The 22,512-nt window shown below is 33.0% G+C and overlaps 3 protein-coding genes and 1 long non-coding RNA gene across 6 annotated transcripts; 2 read left to right on the top strand and 2 right to left on the bottom strand.

The window, feature by feature from the left end:
* Positions 1 to 23: 23 nt before the first annotated feature.
* On the top strand, positions 24 to 4,595 carry LOC131846548 (uncharacterized abhydrolase domain-containing protein DDB_G0269086-like). 2 transcript variants are annotated; one of them, XM_059195883.1, is made up of 6 exons: positions 24 to 188; positions 1,235 to 1,395; positions 2,006 to 2,126; positions 2,794 to 2,971; positions 3,618 to 3,811; positions 4,236 to 4,595. In XM_059195883.1, the coding sequence occupies exons 2-6, from the start codon at positions 1,378 to 1,380 to the stop codon at positions 4,421 to 4,423; spliced, it is 699 nt and encodes a 232-aa protein (XP_059051866.1). In that variant the 5' UTR covers positions 24 to 188; positions 1,235 to 1,377; the 3' UTR covers positions 4,424 to 4,595. The 2 variants fall into 2 exon arrangements, with proteins under 2 accessions (XP_059051866.1, XP_059051867.1); XM_059195884.1 differs by lacking the exon at positions 24 to 188 and adding an exon at positions 992 to 1,062.
* A 1,402-nt stretch (positions 4,596 to 5,997) lies between these two features.
* Positions 5,998 to 17,444, top strand: LOC131846631 (glutamate [NMDA] receptor subunit 1). 2 transcript variants are annotated; one of them, XM_059195984.1, is made up of 16 exons: positions 5,998 to 6,177; positions 6,721 to 6,843; positions 7,289 to 7,560; positions 7,946 to 8,098; positions 8,987 to 9,160; positions 9,472 to 9,733; positions 9,992 to 10,093; positions 10,527 to 10,641; positions 11,086 to 11,253; positions 11,632 to 11,756; positions 12,017 to 12,251; positions 12,556 to 12,704; positions 13,263 to 13,420; positions 13,941 to 14,113; positions 15,321 to 15,574; positions 16,348 to 17,444. In XM_059195984.1, the coding sequence occupies exons 1-16, from the start codon at positions 6,019 to 6,021 to the stop codon at positions 16,525 to 16,527; spliced, it is 2,802 nt and encodes a 933-aa protein (XP_059051967.1). In that variant the 5' UTR covers positions 5,998 to 6,018; the 3' UTR covers positions 16,528 to 17,444. The 2 variants fall into 2 exon arrangements, with proteins under 2 accessions (XP_059051967.1, XP_059051968.1); XM_059195985.1 differs by having other exon boundaries at positions 16,351 to 17,444.
* On the bottom strand, positions 11,164 to 12,061 carry LOC131846632 (uncharacterized). Its single transcript, XR_009357681.1, has 3 exons — positions 11,940 to 12,061; positions 11,623 to 11,744; positions 11,164 to 11,226 (listed from the first exon to the last, which is right to left on the bottom strand). It is a non-coding gene; the product is annotated as an uncharacterized LOC131846632 (long non-coding RNA).
* A 169-nt stretch (positions 17,445 to 17,613) lies between the features above and the next one.
* LOC131846394 (V-type proton ATPase subunit E) lies at positions 17,614 to 22,414 on the bottom strand. Its single transcript, XM_059195672.1, has 5 exons — positions 22,254 to 22,414; positions 21,898 to 22,073; positions 19,609 to 19,777; positions 19,092 to 19,286; positions 17,614 to 18,646 (listed from the first exon to the last, which is right to left on the bottom strand). The coding sequence occupies exons 1-5, from the start codon at positions 22,284 to 22,286 to the stop codon at positions 18,539 to 18,541; spliced, it is 681 nt and encodes a 226-aa protein (XP_059051655.1). The 5' UTR covers positions 22,287 to 22,414; the 3' UTR covers positions 17,614 to 18,538.
* Positions 22,415 to 22,512: the final 98 nt, after the last annotated feature.

Here is a 22,512-nt window from a genome sequence, read left to right on the forward strand (position 1 = left end):
TTGATCGATTACTTACCATTTCCAATTATATTTCCTTATTTAACAAAATCACCGATCAAAATTGGTGGCGGCCATTTAAAATAAAGAAGAAGAATATGTATATGGAATTTTATTAAATCTTTGAATAATTATTCTTAATACTCAGAATAACATGTGTAACAAAGGTCATGCCACAACAACTACTAAGTGTAGGTACTATTATTCCGAAATTGAGTTCTGAGGGTAGGTTGTTCATACAGCGCAAATGCAATGGTTCAGTCGTAAGCTCCAAGGGTATATATACCTACGTTAGCGAGGCACCAGTAGAAAATAATAAAATGTTAATGTATCCATGTCAATTAGACCATCATGGGGCATTCTCGAGAAATTAATATGAACGTTTCCAGAAGGCAGCTCCTGAAGTTCAATTTGATATACATAGAACTATTAGGCCACTAGTCCCGTTGTAATTATTCTGAAATTTTTGCGTAATACAACATATTTGAAAAACCCTCGTCCCGCCTAAAAAAACTGACTAGCTAATTCCTGGTGAATTCGCCAAGATTTGCTATGATCAATATTCATCATTGGGCATCAACAGTCTATTCCGTTAGAGCATTTTGTTGGTGGATTTATTATTTATCAATGTATCTACTATATGATGTCGACCTCCACACGGTCTAGAAATGGTTTGTATAAATTATCTGTAGATCCGAAAAAAAAAAGTAATCAGAAACAAAACAATCAAATACAAAATAATATGAATCCATCAAATAGTGAAATGGACTCTCCGCAAAATAACACCTAGATAATTCGATTAAATATCAACCATACTTTAAAGTACTATGTATGTATTTACTTAAAAAAGCAACAAATTTGGAACATTAAATATGATATAAATTGGGTAGGTGATTATCAATACCCGTATCAATCATCGAAATCCATACCCGAGCCGTATTCCGTACAAATAATGAAATATTAATATATGACATTTATTGATATATTTTTTTAGGTTTATAGATGCATATATCTATATAAATGCTAACGGGGTACCAGTGGAATATGATCACCATACTGTACTAGGTAAATCAAAGTATACCAATGAACATTACTAACCCTAATAATATGGCTGGTATATGGCAAGTGTCTACTGTGGACAGATAATGTAATGATCAAAAGTGATAGTTCGTAGGTATATATTTAGTACTGTACATATATTTTTGCGATAGATAAAGATAATAACATTTGTTCATAGAAAACTACATGCTGCCTATCAGTGCAATCCCTTTCTATAACAATTTCCGTGTTCAAGTATATAAAATGGCAGTGGTTTCTTCTATAAATCATCACATTTCTATTGGCACCAAACAGTAAAGTGCAAATATCAGCGGAAAAATAATGGCTACTAAACTCGCAGTAAGTTTTATTTTAATAACATTATGTATATTATTTGTCGCATAGTGGTTGGCTATCCTGAATTACGCTCAAAAGGTCGTGAGTACCATCAAAATCACGAAATAAAACTTTGTGTGTCAATTCATATTTGTGACTGACTCTCTGGTAAAGGAAACACCGATATTAAACCAATAATTATCTCGAAAGACGGCGGTTGGCTTGCCATCTGCCACGTTGGATTCAAATATATCCAACGAAATGTGGACATGTTCAGTTTTACGTTAAATATGAAGTCCCTGACTACTCCGTCTGGGACAATAGTCGTGACGGTATGTGTTTATAATAATATAATATATCTTCACGCTTGTCATATCAGATGGAGTAGTCTGTGGGATTGTCAATCGTTGACGTTATTATGACCTTTGAATCCTTATCTGTGATTTGAATCCAATATGCAGAGGAGACGCGTGGAGAGGCGAGGCTTATATGCATATGTCGAGAGATACAGAGGAGAGGCGAGCCTACCGCCGCGCCGTCATTCAGATTAAATAACGTAACTCTCGACATTAAATAACTTATCCACAAATAATACCAACCTATTAACTTCGTATATGTGTTATTTTTTATTTAGGTTGTCATCATCAGCTTGGTTGCGGCGATATCGGCTAGCAATCGAACTGAGAAAAGAAGTGTAGGTTGGGAACCACCTGCATGGCCACCCGTGGGCTGGGTTCCGCCTCTGCAAGGACACGGTGCGTATATTATATTCACTAGTAATATAACCAAATCATGATCAACACGATTAGGATTTTATTACTATGCTCTTTAGATATAATATAATACATGATATTATCAATGCTTAATATGTTTGTCTGTTTTTTATCGCATTGAAATTTAACGTACCTAACCATACATTACATATGTTGTTACACTCTTATTTAAAAAACCTGCCATTCCAATTATATAAATAATGCTGTATTCAGTCCATGAAATAATAATTTTCTCCACAAAAACATTAATTATATAAAAACAAAATATTATATTTCAAGGGTATACAGTTAAAAATCATTACCTTCTGTGCTACTTAAATAATGGTTATGGCAAGCTAAGAATCTCGCACTATATGAATACGGCTCATTTTTAAATGGCCAATGAAATAACCAACTATAATCGCATTATTAAGAATAACAAAAAAATAACAGAATTTAATGAAATTTATATGAAACTATGTGAGAATCACAATGGAAGCGAAAAACATATTACGCCGACCCCAAATAAATGGGATAAGGAAGAAGCAGATGATGATGAGAATCATATATGAGAGCAGTAAATTAAAGATAGTATAAAAATATCATAATACCACACATAAAATATCTAGAAGACGGTTGAAAGGACTAATCTAAAACCGTTTTTGTTTAGGAGGCTGGTCGTCTGATACCAACTCGGACGTAGCTGGTGCGGTGGCGGCAGCGAAGGCGGCTGCTGCAGCTGTCATGGCGGCACAGCATGAGGTGGCTGCAGCAAAACACGCAGCTTTAGAGCAGCAAGGATTCGCCAGCGCAAAGGAAGCCGCTGCTGCTCATGCGGCGCATAGGAGGTATGTCAGAACTTGCAGAGGATTTCTATATATATGGGGGTTTTCACAAAAGTTTAACTGAAATAAATCAGAAATTTTACTTCAATTTTTATAGGCTATGGTAACGGTTTGTCATAACGTGGCGTTTGCTCCCATTGTGTTATAAAAATTATGTCCCTATCCATAATCCAGATAAAATCTTACTTGTATAGGCTAGTTGAATCCCACAACACTGCCTGCGTGGATATTATGTTATTGCTTTATATAACTTTCTATATAGATATTGTTGAGTTTATCCATTACAAAAAAATGTATTGTCAGACGATATGATAGTATCAACTTTTTATTGTAAAACAATTTCAAACTTCTTCGACCAAATTCAGCTGCCAAGTAGCGTGTTTTGAAACCAGTGTTCCGATTGTACCCTGAAAACGGAATGCAGATTCGACAGTGAATTTACGGGACAAGCGGCGTGACATCTTAGTCCTCTGGAATGACAACGCATGAGTGGTAAATGCTACACGCACAGGTGTCACATAATACTGATAGTGATGTCCGTAGTATGCATGCTGTTTATGTATATAGTCGACGGTTGCCGGTTACCATCAGCGGCAGCTTGATTGACATTCCAATTAATTAAAAAAAAAACAAATAATTATGTTGTCAGTGAGGAAGCTGCGAGACAGGCCCGTGCTCATGCCCTCGAAGCAGCACAGGCAGCAGTACAGTCGCAGGCACAGTTGGCCGCAGCGAAGGCTCGGGCTGCAGTCGCACAAAAGATCGCTGCAGCGCGTGAAGCAGCTGCTGCTAAGGCCATACAACGTGCGGCTCATAACCAAGCAGCGAGATTACAGAACGCTGGTAATATATTACATACATATTCAATAATAAGTTAATATTTGTTTTCACCTTAGTAAGTAAGCAGAGCTTAAATACAAATACTTAAATACACTCATAATACACATATAAAACGCCCAGACCGATACAAACAATCATACTCATGAAGAATATTTGCATCGTCCGAGAAAGAGAACTCGCGACTATAGGAATGTTGATGCGGTGTATTAAACTGCGAGTCCATCGAGGACGTCTAGAATAACAATAATAAGTAATAGAATATTAGGTCACGAGTAGAATCCCAGTTTGGGTAGTCAGAGGTATAATCCAATTTCGACATCATGGTGAACGCAACGGAAAGCGATGTGCTAAACAGTTAGACTACCGTAATATATATTGACATTTTTATATATTTTGACATTTGTACTTATATTTATCAATTATACAGATATAGAAGCACTGAAGTTATCAGTCATCCAGAGCTCAGGGGCTGCTGGTGCCGCAGGCGCTGCTCAGCATGCAGCCACAGCAGCCGCAGCCGCCCTCCGTCCACAGGTCTTCACTCCTGACTCCACTTGGCCCAAGCCCTGGTCATCTGGATGGACACCATCCCCTGGACCTTGGAATTGGCCTTAAAATCTTTCAAACGAACATTATTGTTCTATATATTTTCACTTTACCATATTACTTATTACATACAGTAATTCGTTTTTATTATGAAGGTAATATAATATAGTAATTTTAATTCGAATATGTTTTTAATCTAGATATTATAAATTGACCATTTTGTTTAATTAGTAGATCTAAGTACCTGTTGCAACATTAACTATGTAATTATTGATGTTTGAATAAAATATGAACATACTGATCTAATGTATTTTCTTTAACAATTGAGCAGATATTGTTTTTACCTAAAAAATGTTAGACTAGCTAGTTAGATATCCTGAAATACAGAATTAGCTACTAATTATTTGTACCTAGTTAATACATGTACTATTTAATGGAAGTAGCCAATTTTAGTATTATTTTAGTATTTTTATTTCACACATACAATTTTTTTGAGATAGACTAACATGATATTTGTTCAACATTGGTAGCAGAAATTACAATTCGTCGTGGTTCAATATTAACTTGACACTTGTAGAGGTACCCAATAAGACTTATCTTACAACGTCAAGTAGGTATATTATCTACGGGTATAAGATAATACAGATCAGATAAATATCTAAGTATATATTACGTAACAAATAATCTGCATTTTACATATCTATTTAATTTTATTAACATTAATATTAGATTTATTATTTTACTTTAGTATTATAATAAAATAATAACAGTTAATTTCGGAACTTGAAAATAAATAAGACAATTTATTTTACGAATATCTGAAAGCTTTAGCTTCAATTGATTAGTAACTCACGCCTGCGCGGTTACATTGCCAAGAGATAAGGCTCCATCTGTCGCAGGTCAACAGCATCCCGAATCATCTGTTTCTCAAATGGCACATCTATATTTCTAACAAAAATCCGTTTCAATGGTCACAGTAACAATTTAGTAAGCCAAATGAAGCTGAAAACGTAAGGTAAGATACCGCAATTAGTTTATTACTCTAGAGACAGTTCCAAATGGCTTCCAACGTGCCCTTATGAGAATGAAATGTCCAAGGGTGTGACTGAAATATTAATTTGTAATCAAAAGTTGAACGCGTGTATGAACTCAGTTGTTAAGAGTAATGATTATATGAAAATTTAAGGTAGACTGTAAACAGTCGGTGTTAGTTCAAATAATAGTATGTCTCTCCTTATTTTTATATAATATATTATCTGTCCTTATACATATTACTTATCTGATACATTACAACATTTTCGTTAATGTTTCTAAACAAGTTTTAAAAAATATATTACTTATTCGATCATATGTGGTAACTAATTATTTTTTAGCCGTCATGCCATTGTCAACCCTGAGGACCAAGCTGTAGATCACAGTATTGTGTAATTTCACTGATATATCTCACCTTTAACGCCACACATGACCTAATAAGAACGATGCACATTGTCACATATTTTTGCCGCTAAGACGAATGTATGACACAGATATACCCACGTAGACGACATTTTATAAAATATACCTCGGTATAAATCTCTTGTATTGTAGACAATAAATTATATTCTAAAGTACATTAATTTTTTTTATGTTAACCAAACAGGTACATTATTAAGCCAGAAGTCAAGATGTTGTCGTATACAATAATTCTCTTCGTGATTTCCTGTTGCAATCAACTAACTTTGGCTGAAATCGATAGACGAAGATTTTCGAACCCCACATATTACAATGTAGGAGGAGTTCTATCTAGCAACGAATCAATCGCTTTCTTCAAAGATACAATTTCTGTAAGTATATCCGGATACAATTTCCGTTTACTTAGTCGATCAGCTCAATCAATGAAACTAGTTCGTAAGAAATAATATAATATAAATTATCTTTATTTAAATGTATTTAGTATAAGCACCTTTGATGATAAATGTTCAAATATATACAGTACACCATAAGTCAATTTATTATTATACCGGTTATTCGGTGTGCATATTTAACCGGAAAGAACGGGCAAGAAAAAGACTGTGAGAGTGAAAAATAAAATGAAGTCAATGATAGATAGACCTTATGATATTCCTTTTGGTACCAACCCGGAGGATCTGTTTATAAAATCCTATAGATCACATTCACTGAGTCATATACCTAGTTAAGTTTTATTATCTTCAGTATGTCTTATTGAAACATTTAAAACGGAAACAAACAGAGACTTTTTCATAGAGGCCTGAATACTTTCAGAATTAGTTAATCATAAAATGTATAGGTATTACCAACTATTCTAATAAAGTATATAGTATATTCTTATATAGTCTATTATAATAAAAATATTTTTATGCTTTCAGAAATTGAACTTCAAAGATCAATATGTGCCTCGTGGAGTTACTTATCACGATTATTCAATACTAATGGATCCAAATCCTATAAAAACAGCATTGAATGTTTGCAAAGACCTCATCGCACATCGTGTAAGTTTTGTTATCTATTTCGTTGCGAGTCATTGTTTGGAATACAAAGGTCATGAATGAGAATCTGGACGACACTAAATAATTTCGTGTGGTAATTTATTTCTGACTTATTTATCTGGAGTTATCGGTGTTTCCAATACTGATAACAAAATAAAATTAATCGGAATGACAGCAGTAAGTTTGCTCCAGTATAATCTCTTATCTTCAAATACGCACAGAGAAATTTAGGCGTGTCTAATTCGATAATATGACATTGATAGTCCACAATGACTCCGACTATCCCATCTGAGATTAAAGTCGTAAAAGTTTATATTTATATAAATAATTATGCATACATATGTATGCATAATTATTTATATAAGTAGGTAGAGTCCCAATTTTGATTCTACTACCACAGATGTTTTTAAAATTTTATAGTATTTATTTGTTTTTTTTTATATTTCAGATTTACGCCGTGGTCGTATCTCATCCCCTTATTGGTGATTTGTCGCCGGCAGCAGTATCTTATACGAGTGGCTTCTATCATATTCCCGTTATAGGAATATCGTCCAGAGATTCTGCATTTTCTGACAAAAATATACACGTTTCATTTTTGCGTACCGTACCACCTTACTCACACCAGGCTGACGTGTGGGTGGATGTACTGAAACATTTTAATTATATGAAAGTGATTGTAATTCATAGTTCAGACACTGATGGCCGCGCTATTTTGGGACGGTAAGTTTTAGTGGTTAATAATGGAATGGTGCGGTAGCCTGTGCTAACGGTTTACGCTGGCTGGCTGGCACTATTGGAGCATGAGGTCTGGTCAGTTCTGGTCTATCATGAAACATTCATTAGGAATATATCGCGATAGTTTGCAGGCAAAACTGCGTAGAGGTTAATCTGAAATAGTATATAACCTGCAATACGGTTATTAATCCACATTACTAACAATCCCCTTCCTACTGAGGCGATACAATCTCACAGCACAGCTGCCCACATTTTCGGCTCTTTTCGTTTTTACGAATTATCATAATACATCTACTAAAAAAATATATTTTTAAATAATAATAAATACATAAAGTAAATATGAATATAAATAAATATAATTTTCTCGTAGGTTCCAAACGACATCGCAGAGTATGCACGATGACGTCGATCGTAAAGTAGTGGTAGAGCAGGTCATCGAGTTCGAACCAGGGTTGGATTCTTTCAGTGATAAATTAATGGACGTCAAAGGAGCTCAAGCAAGAGTATTTCTCATGTATGCAAGGTTAGAAAAGTACTGCAGTAATATGATAGAAATGATATATTTAGATACCTGAATATGTTTTATTAAGAAATATTAAAAAAAAACCTACTCTGTACAGTAGGGATAATGATAAAAAAGTATGCCTTCCGTAAGAGGCTAAAAGGTCCGTTAAATAAATAAGTTTGAGATTGACTATTACTGTATACCTAAACTAATAGCATAAGTTCAGTATCAATATTAAAAACTAGCTAAACTAGCAAAGTGCAAAGTTTAATTCAAATCATCGGAGTTATTTCCGTGATAACAATAATTTTATATAGAAACTTATAGAATATTTAAAGGTCGTAAGTTTATCTTGAAATAAAATAAAAAAGTGTTTATTATAAGATAGAGTGATGACCCGTATGCATGTACCCTCAGAAAGTTGCAATCGATGGGAAAAGGCTATGTTCAGCAGTGGAATACTTAGAAAGAAATACATTACGTATAGGTACATGTAAAAATCTCTCCAAGGCATTAGATATTACACTGATTACATGACAACAAATATGTAATAGATAACGGCAAAAAAAAACAACGGGAGATGTTCGTTATGTCTAAGAATTCCATACAGTTGAAATTTTATGAAAAGCATTTTGAAGACGAAGCTAGTTCAGATCCGTTTTCCCAGCTCATAGTTGTCTGCCGCTCACACTTTTCTGGATCTTTTCTAAAATCTTCATATTAATTTACTAATGTAAATACATATAATACAACATATTTCAAATCTTTATGTACCTTCTAAACTTGTACTGCAAGCTCCATTCACTGCCCGCCTTTACTTCGTTGAATATACCTAATCACTTTAAAATTAAACCTCTGTTACTTACATTGTGTCTTATATATTAATTTATTATCTACTTTGAACAGCAAAACAGACGCAGAAATAATATTTAGAGATGCAACATTTTTAAACATGACAACAGCTGGCTATGTGTGGATGGTGACCGAGCAGGCTTTGGATGCAGCTAATGCTCCTGAAGGTCTTCTTGGATTGCGTCTTGTTAATGCTACTAACGAACATGCTCATATTCAGGACTCTATGTAAGTTTGTTGGTATAAATTATCAATTGATTTCAAAAGACCGCACTAACCAGTCTATCTAGGTAGGTACATTAAAATGGGAAATAATCCGTAAAAATAAGTGTGATGTATATAATCTCAGAAGTTAAGCGTGTAGCAAATAGATCGTGAATATCAATTCAGATTATATTACAGTACACATTATTATACCAAGTAATTCCTAAGTTTTATAACATGCCATTTTTGTGAATATCTGGTATTTACGGCGAAATTTGCATAAACTGGATGTATAGTACAATAAGCATTAAGTTTACTTTATTATATTCTAACAGTTACGTATTAGCATCTGCTATTAGAGATATGAATACTACCGAAGAAATCAGTGCTCCACCGTCCGATTGCGACAACTCTGGATCTATTTGGACGACTGGACGGCTTCTGTTTGATTACATACGGAAGCAGAGTTTGGAAAATGGTGCCACCGGTCACGTGGCTTTTGATGACCACGGAGACAGAGTTCATGCTGAATATGATATGGTCAATGTGAGAGCACAAGGGGAACACGTAGCTGTTGGGAAATATTTTTACTCCAAGGTGAGTATATCTGGTGAGTTTATGAACTGCGTGAAGCTTTATGTAGGTATGTCAATTAGGAAAATTATTTTTGTAATTTAGTAACAAATATTTCAAATACACTTAATATAGGTACTTTACGAAGTTGTTTATTTTCTAAATTAAATATGTATGCATTCGAGATTACAGAACATGTAGTGTAAAATGTTAATATGGCAGAAATGTAATAATGTAGTACCTATTTTATGTATTATTTAATTTTATTGGATTTAAATACAGGAGTCAAAAAAGATGCGTCTAGAACTAAAAGAACACGAGATTATATGGATGGGTCGCAGTCCAACTAAACCCGAAGGATTTATGATTCCCACGCATTTGAAGGTACGTTAATAAGTGTTATCAACAAGACACTATCAATCATTGTATCCAATTCTGAAAATATTAATTTCGTGGTTGTGAAATCAACAGATTGTAAAGATAGCTTATAAATAGTAAAATATGTTTAAATATTTTCGGAAAATCTAATATTTTCTTAGATTATGCCATAATCTAAGAAAATGTTATATTTTCCGGTAGCAAGATGATAGACGTTTAACTTTTGTGTCAACAACATCACAATTCTGTATTTTCATTATATTTATCTCCTTGACTTATAGTAGAAAAGAATTTTGCAATAGATATCTAAATTACAATGACAAATAAGTATAAAAATCAGTTGAGTGGTTAAAACAGAAATGCTGACAACTTGTTTAATAATATTGAAGAAGAGAAAAGAGATACCTACACATTTCATTTGATCTTGTAATTGTTATAGGTGTTGACGATCGAAGAGAAACCGTTTGTGTACGCTCGAAGAGTGGAGTCTGAAACTGAATGTGTTGCCGAAGAAGAAATTCTTTGTCCTCACTATAACGCAAGTGATGACATGGGTATTTTAAAATTTTTATATTTATCATTGACATTCACATAATGTCTGTTTGTAGTACCTACCTGTACCTAAATTTTCCAGAACTAGAAGCTTTATGGAAAGATGTAGAATTTATGATTCCTTCCCCTTCCCTTCTTTGGTACAAAGTTTTTTGGATAACTGTTGTAGGTATATGTTTTATTTGGAAGCATAATATCTTAGTCTTCTGAATATAGCTCAAATGAAATCGCGGGCGCCACATGATAACGTGATATCCGTGGGCTCGTTTATGTATGTGCAGCCGCTTACCATCAGGTGTACCGTCAGCTTGTCTGTCGCCCCAAATTCACAAAAAAAGTCTTTTGCGTAACATACATATATTGTACGTTGTTTCACCTAACTTTCAGTTTCAGACTTTTAGAGCAACATATTATTGTTTTCATTATAAAGTATTGTTATTTTGTAGGCCAACTTTACTGCTGCAAAGGATTTTGTATGGATCTGTTAAACAATTTAGCAAAAGTGATAAACTTTACATACTCACTAGCTCTATCTCCGGATGGACAGTTTGGAAATTACGTAATAAGGAATTTCTCAATGCCAGGAGCTAAAAAAGAATGGACGGGATTGATTGGTAAGACTTTTGAATTTATTTGTATACTTGAAACATATATATTTTATTTTAAGTAAAATAACTTGGGAGCCAACACATATTATTGACGAACCTATAATGCGATGTAGAATGAAATCACAATAAGTTCAGTATTGAAATGTATGGATCTATTAAGTTCCTAAACATATTAGCGGGAAGTACAGGCTGATTCTTTTAACTTTATGATTAGATCTATAGTTTTATCAGATTAGAAATGTGATAAGATCCTTTTTACAAAGTTTTCTATATCCCTATTTATCTGGTGCGCCATCATAGCCTCTCATTGTAGATCCACAAATAAAAATAATTACTACAAATTAAATTATACAAATAATAATTACAAAAATTTACCGTTTTCAGGGGAATTGGTTTACGAACGCGCAGATATGATTGTGGCTCCATTAACAATAAATCCGGAGAGAGCAGAATTTATTGAGTTTAGTAAGCCATTTAAATATCAAGGTATCACCATTCTAGAAAAGAAGGTACTACTTCTGTTTAATTTTGTTTGTTTTAACTAAAACTCCATGACAATTACATGACAATAATTATTATCTATGAATATGTTGAAGGGTTGTTATGGGTTTTATACGTGTAGTATAATGAGCTGTAGAGGGTAATGATGAAGTTGATAATGAAATTAATATCAGAGGTTATTGCTTTCTCACCTTCATAGTTTCGATGCATATCTAATTATTTAATTAAAAATATTTTAGCGATTCCAATCTATTAACTTGTTCAACAGCCATCCCGTTCATCTACATTGGTATCTTTTCTGCAACCGTTTTCGAACACGCTCTGGATTTTAGTGATGGTGTCAGTACACGTGGTAGCACTGGTGTTATATCTTTTGGACAGATTCTCACCTTTCGGAAGGTTTAAGCTTGCTAATATTGATGGCACTGAAGAAGACGCTTTGAATCTCTCCAGCGCAATTTGGTTCGCCTGGGGCGTGCTCTTAAACAGTGGTATTGGTGAAGGTAAGTGATTATTAACATTTATTAGTTTAACTTTTTAAATGAGTATTTAAGTAATCTAAAAAGGATGATGCAAGCCCTCTCTGATGTGAAAGGTTTTCAGGGTGCAGTTTTCTATATTTTTTGCTTATGGATAATGATAATATTATATACTTATACTTGATCAAATAATGCCCATGTTTGATTGCCTTCTGTGTTTTAAAAATATTAATCAACGAGATTATCTTCCTTTGAATTACATTAGATACCTGAATTAAAAATTTGAGATTATATAGGCGCCTAAATATATTGTTTTTAATTTTTTTAGGAACACCACGTAGTTTTTCCGCAAGAGTATTGGGAATGGTTTGGGCAGGATTTGCGATGATTATCGTAGCTTCTTATACTGCCAATTTAGCTGCTTTCCTCGTGCTGGAGCGGCCTAAAACCAAACTAACAGGAATTAACGATGCCAGAGTACGTATTATTCCTATAACCCAATACGGCTTCTTATAAAATCTAAAGATCTTAAAGCGTTGCTGTTACATATCTTGGGCAGCCGGAGAGACTTCTTAAGCTTAAGTACCTAGGTAAAAACTAGGTATATACGTGAATTAGAATAGAAATATACATACATGTTAACCAAATATCATTTAAATCCATTCGGTGTTGTTAGGCTTTTAAAATATTTTTTTTTGTTGTAGACATAATAAAGTTCAGACTCTTATATCATATAGGCTCACTTATTTTATTTAATGAAATATGCTAATTTGCACCCGCCTGCCAAAAGTTGGTTTAGCTGGTGTAGCACTAGTGGATGAGAGGAAGTCCATGCAGAATAAAAGGGTTAACTGACCTGGTTAACCCTTTACTTATAGGAAACACTTTACTTATGTTTATTTACTATAAATACATACAATATCGGACAGAATAAACAGTCATAAATAAGTACCTACATCTTGCGGGTACTTTGCCTACTTCCTGATTTATAAAAATATCTTGTTATTATATTACAACAGCGTTGTATGTTTCCAGTTACGTAATACAATGGAGAACCTCACTTGTGCCACAGTGAAAGGATCAGCAGTAGACATGTATTTTCGAAGACAAGTGGAACTTTCTAATATGTATCGAACAATGGAAGCTAATAACTACGATAACGCCGAACAAGCTATTGAAGATGTGAAAAACGGGTAGATATTGCTGTACTCTGTGTAAAGAGTGAGAGTTTATTTGTTAAAGTAAAGTGATTATTCTCTTTAATACTTATTCATTTATATATATGTATATATATCTACATATATAACTACGGTAGGTATACGTACAAATATGTGATATCAATTTTCAACATTTTCGTGTACTTTTTTTATTTATCCTTTATCTTTTGCAAGAAATCCAATACCAAATTTTATGTAAAGCTTACTAGAAAAAACATTAGAAAAAAATTCGGCTAACCGTTTCTGACATTACCCTGCACAAACGCATAGATACCCTGACAAATATTTTAAAAAGCATTGTTTTGGGTTCCTGTGTATTAATAATGTCCCTCAACATCATTAATTTATTTCCCATATCTTAATAATATTTATTTACCAATATATACAGTAGTATCATAATTTATTTACCAATAGGTACAGTAAAATGTTAAGGCCATATTACACACGTAAATTGATAAAACTTTAAATGTCTTTTCTGATGTTATTATTGTTCCAGCAAGCTAATGGCGTTTATTTGGGACTCATCGCGATTAGAATTCGAAGCTGCACAAGATTGTGAATTGGTCACAGCCGGTGAATTATTCGGTCGTTCCGGTTATGGTGTCGGCTTACAAAAGGGCTCCCCGTGGGCGGATTTGGTCACTTTAGCCATACTGGACTTCCATGAAAGTAAGAATTCTTTATTTATTTAGTTTTAAGGATCACTAACATCAACAATGCAATACAATATACAATATTGCAATGTATATTGTATTGGACTTGCTTCAATTTCACTACTAGCGGTCTTCAAACTAACTGTTCTTATATACAGCTAACTACAACAAATTATACTTATACCTACGATTATCTTTAACCGCGACTTCTATCGCGTAGGATTTTCCTTTTTATTATAAATATTTTTTCTAAAATATAGATATGTGGCATATATACATTACTTATTAGCACATTAGGTATCTACGAGAACCGTTTCAGAGATTATTGTTAATCTCTGAAACAAACAGACAGACAGATTTTTTTTTAAATATTTTGTTTGATAATACCGTGTACACTTTCATATGTATTTAGTAAAAAGCCGTTAAGTTGAAATTACAAACAGACACTTATTTATTCTGGATAGAGAATTGATTTGAGAGTACATAATTTAATTTGTGCGTTTGATGATCTTGGGTATTTCTGAGAATATAACAGAATGAGAAAGTTAACTGATTTATTATTATTAACTAGCTTCTGAACTTATATATTCAATATATTGTGTAGCGAATATTCAGTTCGTATTGTTAGCATACTGTTAGATATCTTTTTTTTTAAATAACAACACAAACAAATGTTTGAATGAAAAGTTGTTTCCAGGACAAAAATAATATACAACATGTGGAATAAGTATTACCTATAGTATATTTTACTGAGATAGATTCACAGACAGCAACGGTACCACCAGAATTACCACCAACCTTAAAACTTACTGACCACGTAATCAGAAATCTGAATATCTTGTAGATTTTTGTAGACCACATCTCGTACAAACTTGTATAAGGTTAAAAATGTCCTCGTATTAAAGGACAAAATCTTATGAGACTGTAGGCAGTCTCATCTTTTTCAGTCGCCAAGCAGCTTATATGTTAATGTTAACTGTGTCTCGGTTGAAAGGTGTGTAATAAGGTAGTGAAATTATAATAATAACGTGTAATCGGTACTTATCCTTGGTATCACAGTATAACATGATGTCCATAGTATATAGGTAACGGTTACCACTTACCATCAAGTTAGCATGACACAAATGCAACGTGTCTTTTTTTTAAAGAGCACGTGACCGCTATTGAGTATTTGTAGCTCGTATCTATACTGTTATGGTAAAAACTGTAAAATGTATTTGTAGGCGGTGTTATGGAGAGCCTGGATAACAAGTGGATTCTTAGAAACAATATGCTGAATTGCGAGGAGAATGAGAAAACGCCGAACACTTTAGGTTTAAAAAACATGGCGGGCGTGTTTATACTCGTATTGGCGGGCATTATCGGAGGGATAGTGCTTATAGTTATAGAGGTGGTCTACAAACGACACCAGATACGGAAGCAGAAGAGGATGGAAATCGCACGACACGCTGCCGATAGGTGGCGTGGCTGCGTTGAGGTAAAAAAAGCTGAGGCCATAGCGGATAACTACGCCAACATCAAACATCAGATAGAGAGCAAAATATAAAATTGTCTTCGTCCCCATATAATCGTAGGCTGAAAGTATTGTTGTAGACCAATATTTTATATTCAAAATATTTATCAAAAATAAACACTTTTCATGTTCATTAGGTATATTGTTAATTTTCATCACAATTTCACCCCGCTTCTATATAGTGTCGATTTTGTTCGACGGTGTCAAGTTCTGTGTTGTAAAACGTTGTATTCACAACTACTGTACATAATAAGTATGTTTTACACTCATAACCAATGAAATGCTTTGCTAATTTGTCCCCCCAGCACAGTCTTTCGGTCATCCTACAGTACCTACTTACGTAAAAGGTGACAACATTATTACTTTCTTTTAAACAGCATAGTATAAAAATAAAGAACAGTTAGAAGCTAGATTATTAAAGTAAGTAGAATTAACACATATATTTACATAAAGATTCGAAGAATCAGAATTCCAAAGGCTTAGCGGATTTCTATAAAAGAATACCTGCATTTCACCTAAAGTAGACAATCAACCTATTTTCTTACGTCTCGAAACACTAATTTCAATTTAGATAATATTTGAAGTAAAATATTTTTTTTATTAAGATTTAATGCCATGCAACGTCCTATTTATATATTACCGCTTCGCTCCCCTCCTGCATCAAGCAAGCTGCATGTATCTAGTTTCATGCAATTAACGCATTTAAAGGGTGGATACTAATACCTTATTCTTTTCAGAAGCGTAAATCGTTGCGAGCTTCTTTGTTGCCGTCACAGAGACGCGTTAAATCAAACGGAGTGAAGGAAGCAGGAAGCATCAGCCTGGCAGTGGACAGAGGCGCAAGGCGTCGAGATGAGCCGAGGGTACCACGCTATCTACCAGCGTATACTCCTGACGTATCTCACCTTGTCGTTTAATATATATTGTTTGTTACCATCTAAAAACATAGAAAATGCATTACTGCGTTTTTAAAAGAAAACAAAGTACCACCCATATACTTACACTCAGAGAACGCTATAGGAGGATATATAAAATAGATCGAATTCGATTGTTTCCATTCTATTCTGTACGTGTATGGAGAATAGTATATTTTGGCGGTAGTTTATTCCTGTTGTTTATTTTGTGAATTACATTAATAAGGATAATTTTATATTGCGCTGACAGCGCCCGTCCGTTTATCTGTCTAAACACTTTTAGGTCGTTTATAGTCTAGAATTTATAATACACTCTCATGATATATAATAAATTGTTCACTATAAATTTGGCCAACTTACACTAAGGCTTTAAGAAGTAATACATCATATTTATTATTCTGTATTGGCTTTGGTGTTCTACCACGTGGCTGGCGTGGTATTGACCACAACTGCAGAATAATTACGTTTGTAAAATAACATGTAATGTGTTTCTGACGAGCTAATATTCAAAGTCGTCAATTAAAATGAATTCCCCAAGTTATGGAACACCAGATATATATTTAAGAATATTAATAGTTTATTCGATACGTTATATCGTATAGGCACTATATTAAAATTAAATTGACTAGATAGACAAATAGGAATAGTTATTAAATTTGTCTTCTCAGCTCAAAGGGTCCCACTAAGGGTGACAACCCCTAGTGGGATAATGCAGCAATTGTACTATACTATTTTATTTTTACTATATTATATTATTCTAACTCCTTTATTTATTGTCTTACCTTAATAATTAATTCTATTATTTTTATATTTACTTGTATTTACAGCAAGTGTTTAAGAAACTTCAGATAATTACGCATTACAAGAATCGATATTGTCATAAAAATACAGAGAAATAAAGCAGGGAGCTATTTATGATGTTTACGATTGTTATTCAATTTGAATTTTTAACAGAAATATATTTGTTTCTATGTTTGAGAAAATAAAAAGTTATTTTATTTATAGTAGTAGTTTTAATGTTATTGTCTTATGACAATATACTTGCAAGGTGGGTTACCTAATATTAATAACACAATGTGACATAATTGAAAGACCAATTTCAACACATCTATATATTTATGTACATAAGAATTTGAACAGTGCCATATGCGAATTATATTAATATCCTATTTAAGAGCTATAGTGCTCCTGAGAACATAAATCTAAACGTTAAATTGCCAGAAAAGGTGGAACAAAGTAGGAATATCTTGACAACTGAAAGATTCTAACTTAATACCACACTGCAACCAGTCAAATCTTCATATCGATTTAAGTGAACATAGCATGGGATGCTGCTATCAACTCAGAATCTTACGGTCACCAAAATTTCCTTGTAGCGAATAACATGATGCTCGAACGAGATTAAATAACAACATTTATAACAGGAAGGTACATTATACATTTTTACATACAGATAAAATTAACCAACCATTAAATAGTGCCGTTGTGGTTTGTGTTACAATACTGCAAGTCGACCGAAGCTGGGAGTACGTCTTACCCCTTAACAGTATCAATTATCCAATATATATTTCATTACCTATTAAAATGGTAACATTGTCTTATTTTAAACGTTTCAAAACCCTATAAACTACATCCTCTAAAATACATAGAACAGCGTGTTATACGAATGAATTGTAATAATAAAACATTAATCTGCGAATACGTTGGAAGTTATAGTTGGCGAAACTATCGTACAGTTAGAGTAGGACAAAACACATTAATATTCACACTGATTAACCAGAAACCAGAAACATGATCACACATAATTAATTATACATTTTCTGGAGACTTAGCGGGACCATTCAGTAGTATACATTCTAAACAGCGATAAAATTGTACGCATTATTATAATATATAATTAATTAGGCAAAGGAAAACACTAATTATAATATTATTATTATAACTATAGATTATACGATTTATTTAAATAATTGTTAGTAATAACAAGTGTGAATATAAAGTCACCGCTATCGCTTTAATCGGCGAATTTACGGTTAGGATTACGACCGAACAGAGCTGTACGTATTTCGGGCAGGAGCTGCTGGGCTATCAGGTCCAGACGTGACTCCAAGGTGTTGCTGATCTGGAATGTAACAGAACAATATTATCATACTAACAGTACTAATATTTTCGAATCTACTGAACGCCACAGAAATATACACATTTCTCTGAGATATTACTGCCATTAAGACCCGATATATAGAAAAGGTGAGCTTTTTTTAAATAGGTCTATCTAAACTATTCATACGCATATAATCTAGACAGCTAATTACTTACTGTATCTTATAATTTAAGACTCAATTATTGGAATTGAATCACTTTTCAATCGATTTTCAAAACACATGAGGAATAAAGCATTATTTTAGAAATAATACTAACAAGTGACAATGATTAAAATACACAAATAAAATTAGTTCAGACCTTCAAGTTCAAATAGGTTGAATATTGTACAGAAGTAGTTATATCCGTATCAACGAACAACAGGAAACAAATTGTATTCTGCATGACAATATTTTTATTGAACTTACCTTTATACGTCCTCTGGCGGCAATGAGCTCAACACCGCCACAGGTGTCCGCTGGCAGGTATGCCTCGGAGTCCACTTTGAGCTGGACATCCTTCTTGATCTTTGCCTTATAGTCCTGCTGGGCACGGCCAAGCAGCGACTCTACTAAAGACTTGTCCGCCTGTCGCACGCGGATTGTCACGGCAGGTTCCACCAACTGTAAAATATTATATTATATATATACATACTATGTCTGCCGCTATGATAATCTTCTATTCAAGAAGTATGTAAGACCTGTAAGACCTAGTCTACACGTGATAGTCAAAAACAATAGAATTGAAATGATAATTTGGAAGTACATTTTTTTTATAATGAAATAATACAATATGATTTTCTTTTGGCTTGGACAATCCATGCCTTATTTTAATTGTCCGAAAACATTAAAATACAATGCCTGCTTTATTTTAATGGTCCGAAAACTTTAATTCCAAAAACTTTTTTTAGTTAATGCAAGTTTACAGAGCTAATAATAATATTACCTGGAACAGAGCTTGTACAATGAGTGTAACCAGCAGATCTGAATACAATTTGGTGTCCTTGGGCACCTCAGCCAGGCGCTTGCGAGCCTCGTCCAGCACGTTACGTACGTGATCTTCACGTACTTTGAGTACCTTGAGACGAGCTTGGTTCAGCATGTTCGAAGATTGACTGTTAGAAATAATTATTGATTTAGAACATGGAACGATAGGTTTTTAGAAGTTTAAAAATTATTATTTACTGAATAGTAATGGGGTTAAAATCTGAGATGCTATATTAATAATAAATAGAAATTATTAAAACTTGCTTAATATTGTTTTTATTTTAATAACAATGAATTGACTCATAGAGGTTGATAATATAACACTGTCCCACATTATCAATGAAAAAAATGCAGTTTTAGAGACACATTAAGTTTTATAGTACCACTGACCACCAACAAACATTATTCGCATTTGGTGATGGTCAGTGTGTAATATAAATCTTAATAGCTAAAGGAATTTAGTCACGATTTTAATGTTATCATCATCTGTTTCATTCTCTTATCTCATTTTGAATTGGTGTAATATGTTATTCTCTTCCATTCATCCCTGTTTGCAATCATTTCGTTATTTACTCTTACCATATCATCTTTAACTCAGTCCATTCATCGCTTTTTCACCTTTCTCTGCCCTTATTACCACCAACATTCATATGTAACGCACTTTTGGCATGTAATAATTTTTAATCATTCCTCTGACTTTATGGAAAACAACCCAAGCAAAACTCTATTTATGGAGTATCGAGGTATTACAACTTAGTAATAGCAACAAATTAAGGATAACCATAAGGGTAACCATGATGATGTGTTGTCCATAGTGCTGTTTATGTATACCGATGTTCCCACAGTTATAAAAAAATCTCAAAGTTCAGGAGAAAATTAGTGAAAATAAATGTTGAAACTGATATTTTGGTACTATTAAGTTAACTTATATATTCTATACAATTGTCTACAATCATGACATATTTGGGAATCCATAGACCATGATAATGACTAGTCAGAATAAGTATGAACAGCATTATATACATTGACTTGATTGACTGAATACTACACTTGTATAATTTCATGACTGTAATTTAATTACCATCATATAATTATAGAATGCAGTCTGCATATGCTACAATAGATTGTTTTAGATATCATTCTTTGTAGTTGCTGTTGTTGTTAAACTTTATGTACAAAATTTTTATGACTGACCTAATTGTGTTTGACTGACACCTATTTGATCAGTAAGAAACTGATAAGGGCAGCTAAAGTATTGAATAAAACATGCAGTTAAGTGTTATATTCATGGAAAGAATCAACAAATTGACAACAACCTGAAACTGACTATTATATATTGGAGATTATCATCCAAAAGATATTGTTTAATACATTTTAAGATATATAAATTATATTTAAAAAGTGTGTAAAACATAGTATTTTTTACTAAAGATAAGCACAACTTTAGTGTTATCTAAAGATAACAATTATGTAATCACTCCTATCATGTCATTCAAGAAACAGGGCAGTAATAAAATTAAATATTTGATATTTCATTGAGAACAACTGTATGGTTCCAGTTGCATATGCTTTGTACTGTGGGTTATTTATATTCAGTATGAGTAAGATAATATAATATTATGTTACACACACTGTTCTTACTCTGTTTTTAATATCCACCTATTTATTACCACATAATTCCTATTTTAAAATGAGCAAAAATGCAAAAGATAATTTTAAAATAATCTGTAAGATAAAGTAACAATAACATAGTGTGAATTACATATGTACATAGAATTAACACTTTGTCATGTGACTACAATCTATCACCAATGCCATAGTTAAATATTATGTTTTCATTTCAAGATTAATTATTCTGCAATATATAATAAAATGATTAAGTAATTCTGTGACTGTACTAAAAACAAAAGCATATTGTTAAAAAAATGTGCAAACACTAATGCACACAAGTGTTATATGGAATGAAATTATATAAAAACTGGTACAATGTAAATGTGTATATAGTAATTTGCACTAAGTATAAAATATAAGTACTTGTACTAAAATCTGTAAAATCATGAGATGGAATGTCAAGCATGAAAGATTGGACAAGGTTAGTCACAAGATCATTTTGATATGTGACTAATATTTTGTTGTTTTTTTTACGATGTAAATACGATTTTGTTGTATTTAAGATAAAGAATAAAATAGTAAAACTGTATAATATTAGAAGGATTATCAGTATAAGTACTTTCTAAAGGAGACCTACATCTTTTTCTGGAGTTCAACTTGTTTCTCTTTCTTTTCATAATACTCCATGATTTTAAGCCGTTGCTGCTGTACCAGACGGCCCTTCTCAATATTGAACTCCTCCTCAGCCTTCGCATCGATTTCTTCAGCCTTCTCATTGGCCTCTTGTTCGATGAAGGCCATCATGTGTTTGATCTGTTGGAAAAATTATACAATTTTTATGCAAAAAGTAGTTACTATATTGGGAAAACATCGTACATTTATACATTGAAAACTGGGAACTAGATGAAGTGTAAAGGGAGTTCGATCAATCATCCTGACAAAATCATGTAGTGTGGCGATTCCTACATTCCATTGATTTATTAACGTACATACCTGTTTTTGAACATCTGCATCGCTTAGCGCCATGGCTGATAATTATAATTTAACACCACTAACACGTAAAAGAACCGATATAGAGCCAGAAAACTAAAAACTGGCTTGAAGAAGTAAGACGACGCCTATCAGACGTGCACCTTCATTGAACAATCATATGATTTCAGTGTTGCCAAAGTTATACTCTATGATTCCAAAAGTAACCATAGAGATATTGTCTATTATAATTTCAAAAAATTCTAGGTTCAAATTTTAGTTC

Source organism: Achroia grisella, unplaced genomic scaffold (assembly GCF_030625045.1).
Source record: "Achroia grisella isolate CSIRO2021 unplaced genomic scaffold, CSIRO_AGI_Agris_v1 utg511, whole genome shotgun sequence".
In the NCBI taxonomy this organism is placed as follows: Eukaryota; Metazoa; Arthropoda; class Insecta; order Lepidoptera; family Pyralidae; genus Achroia; species Achroia grisella.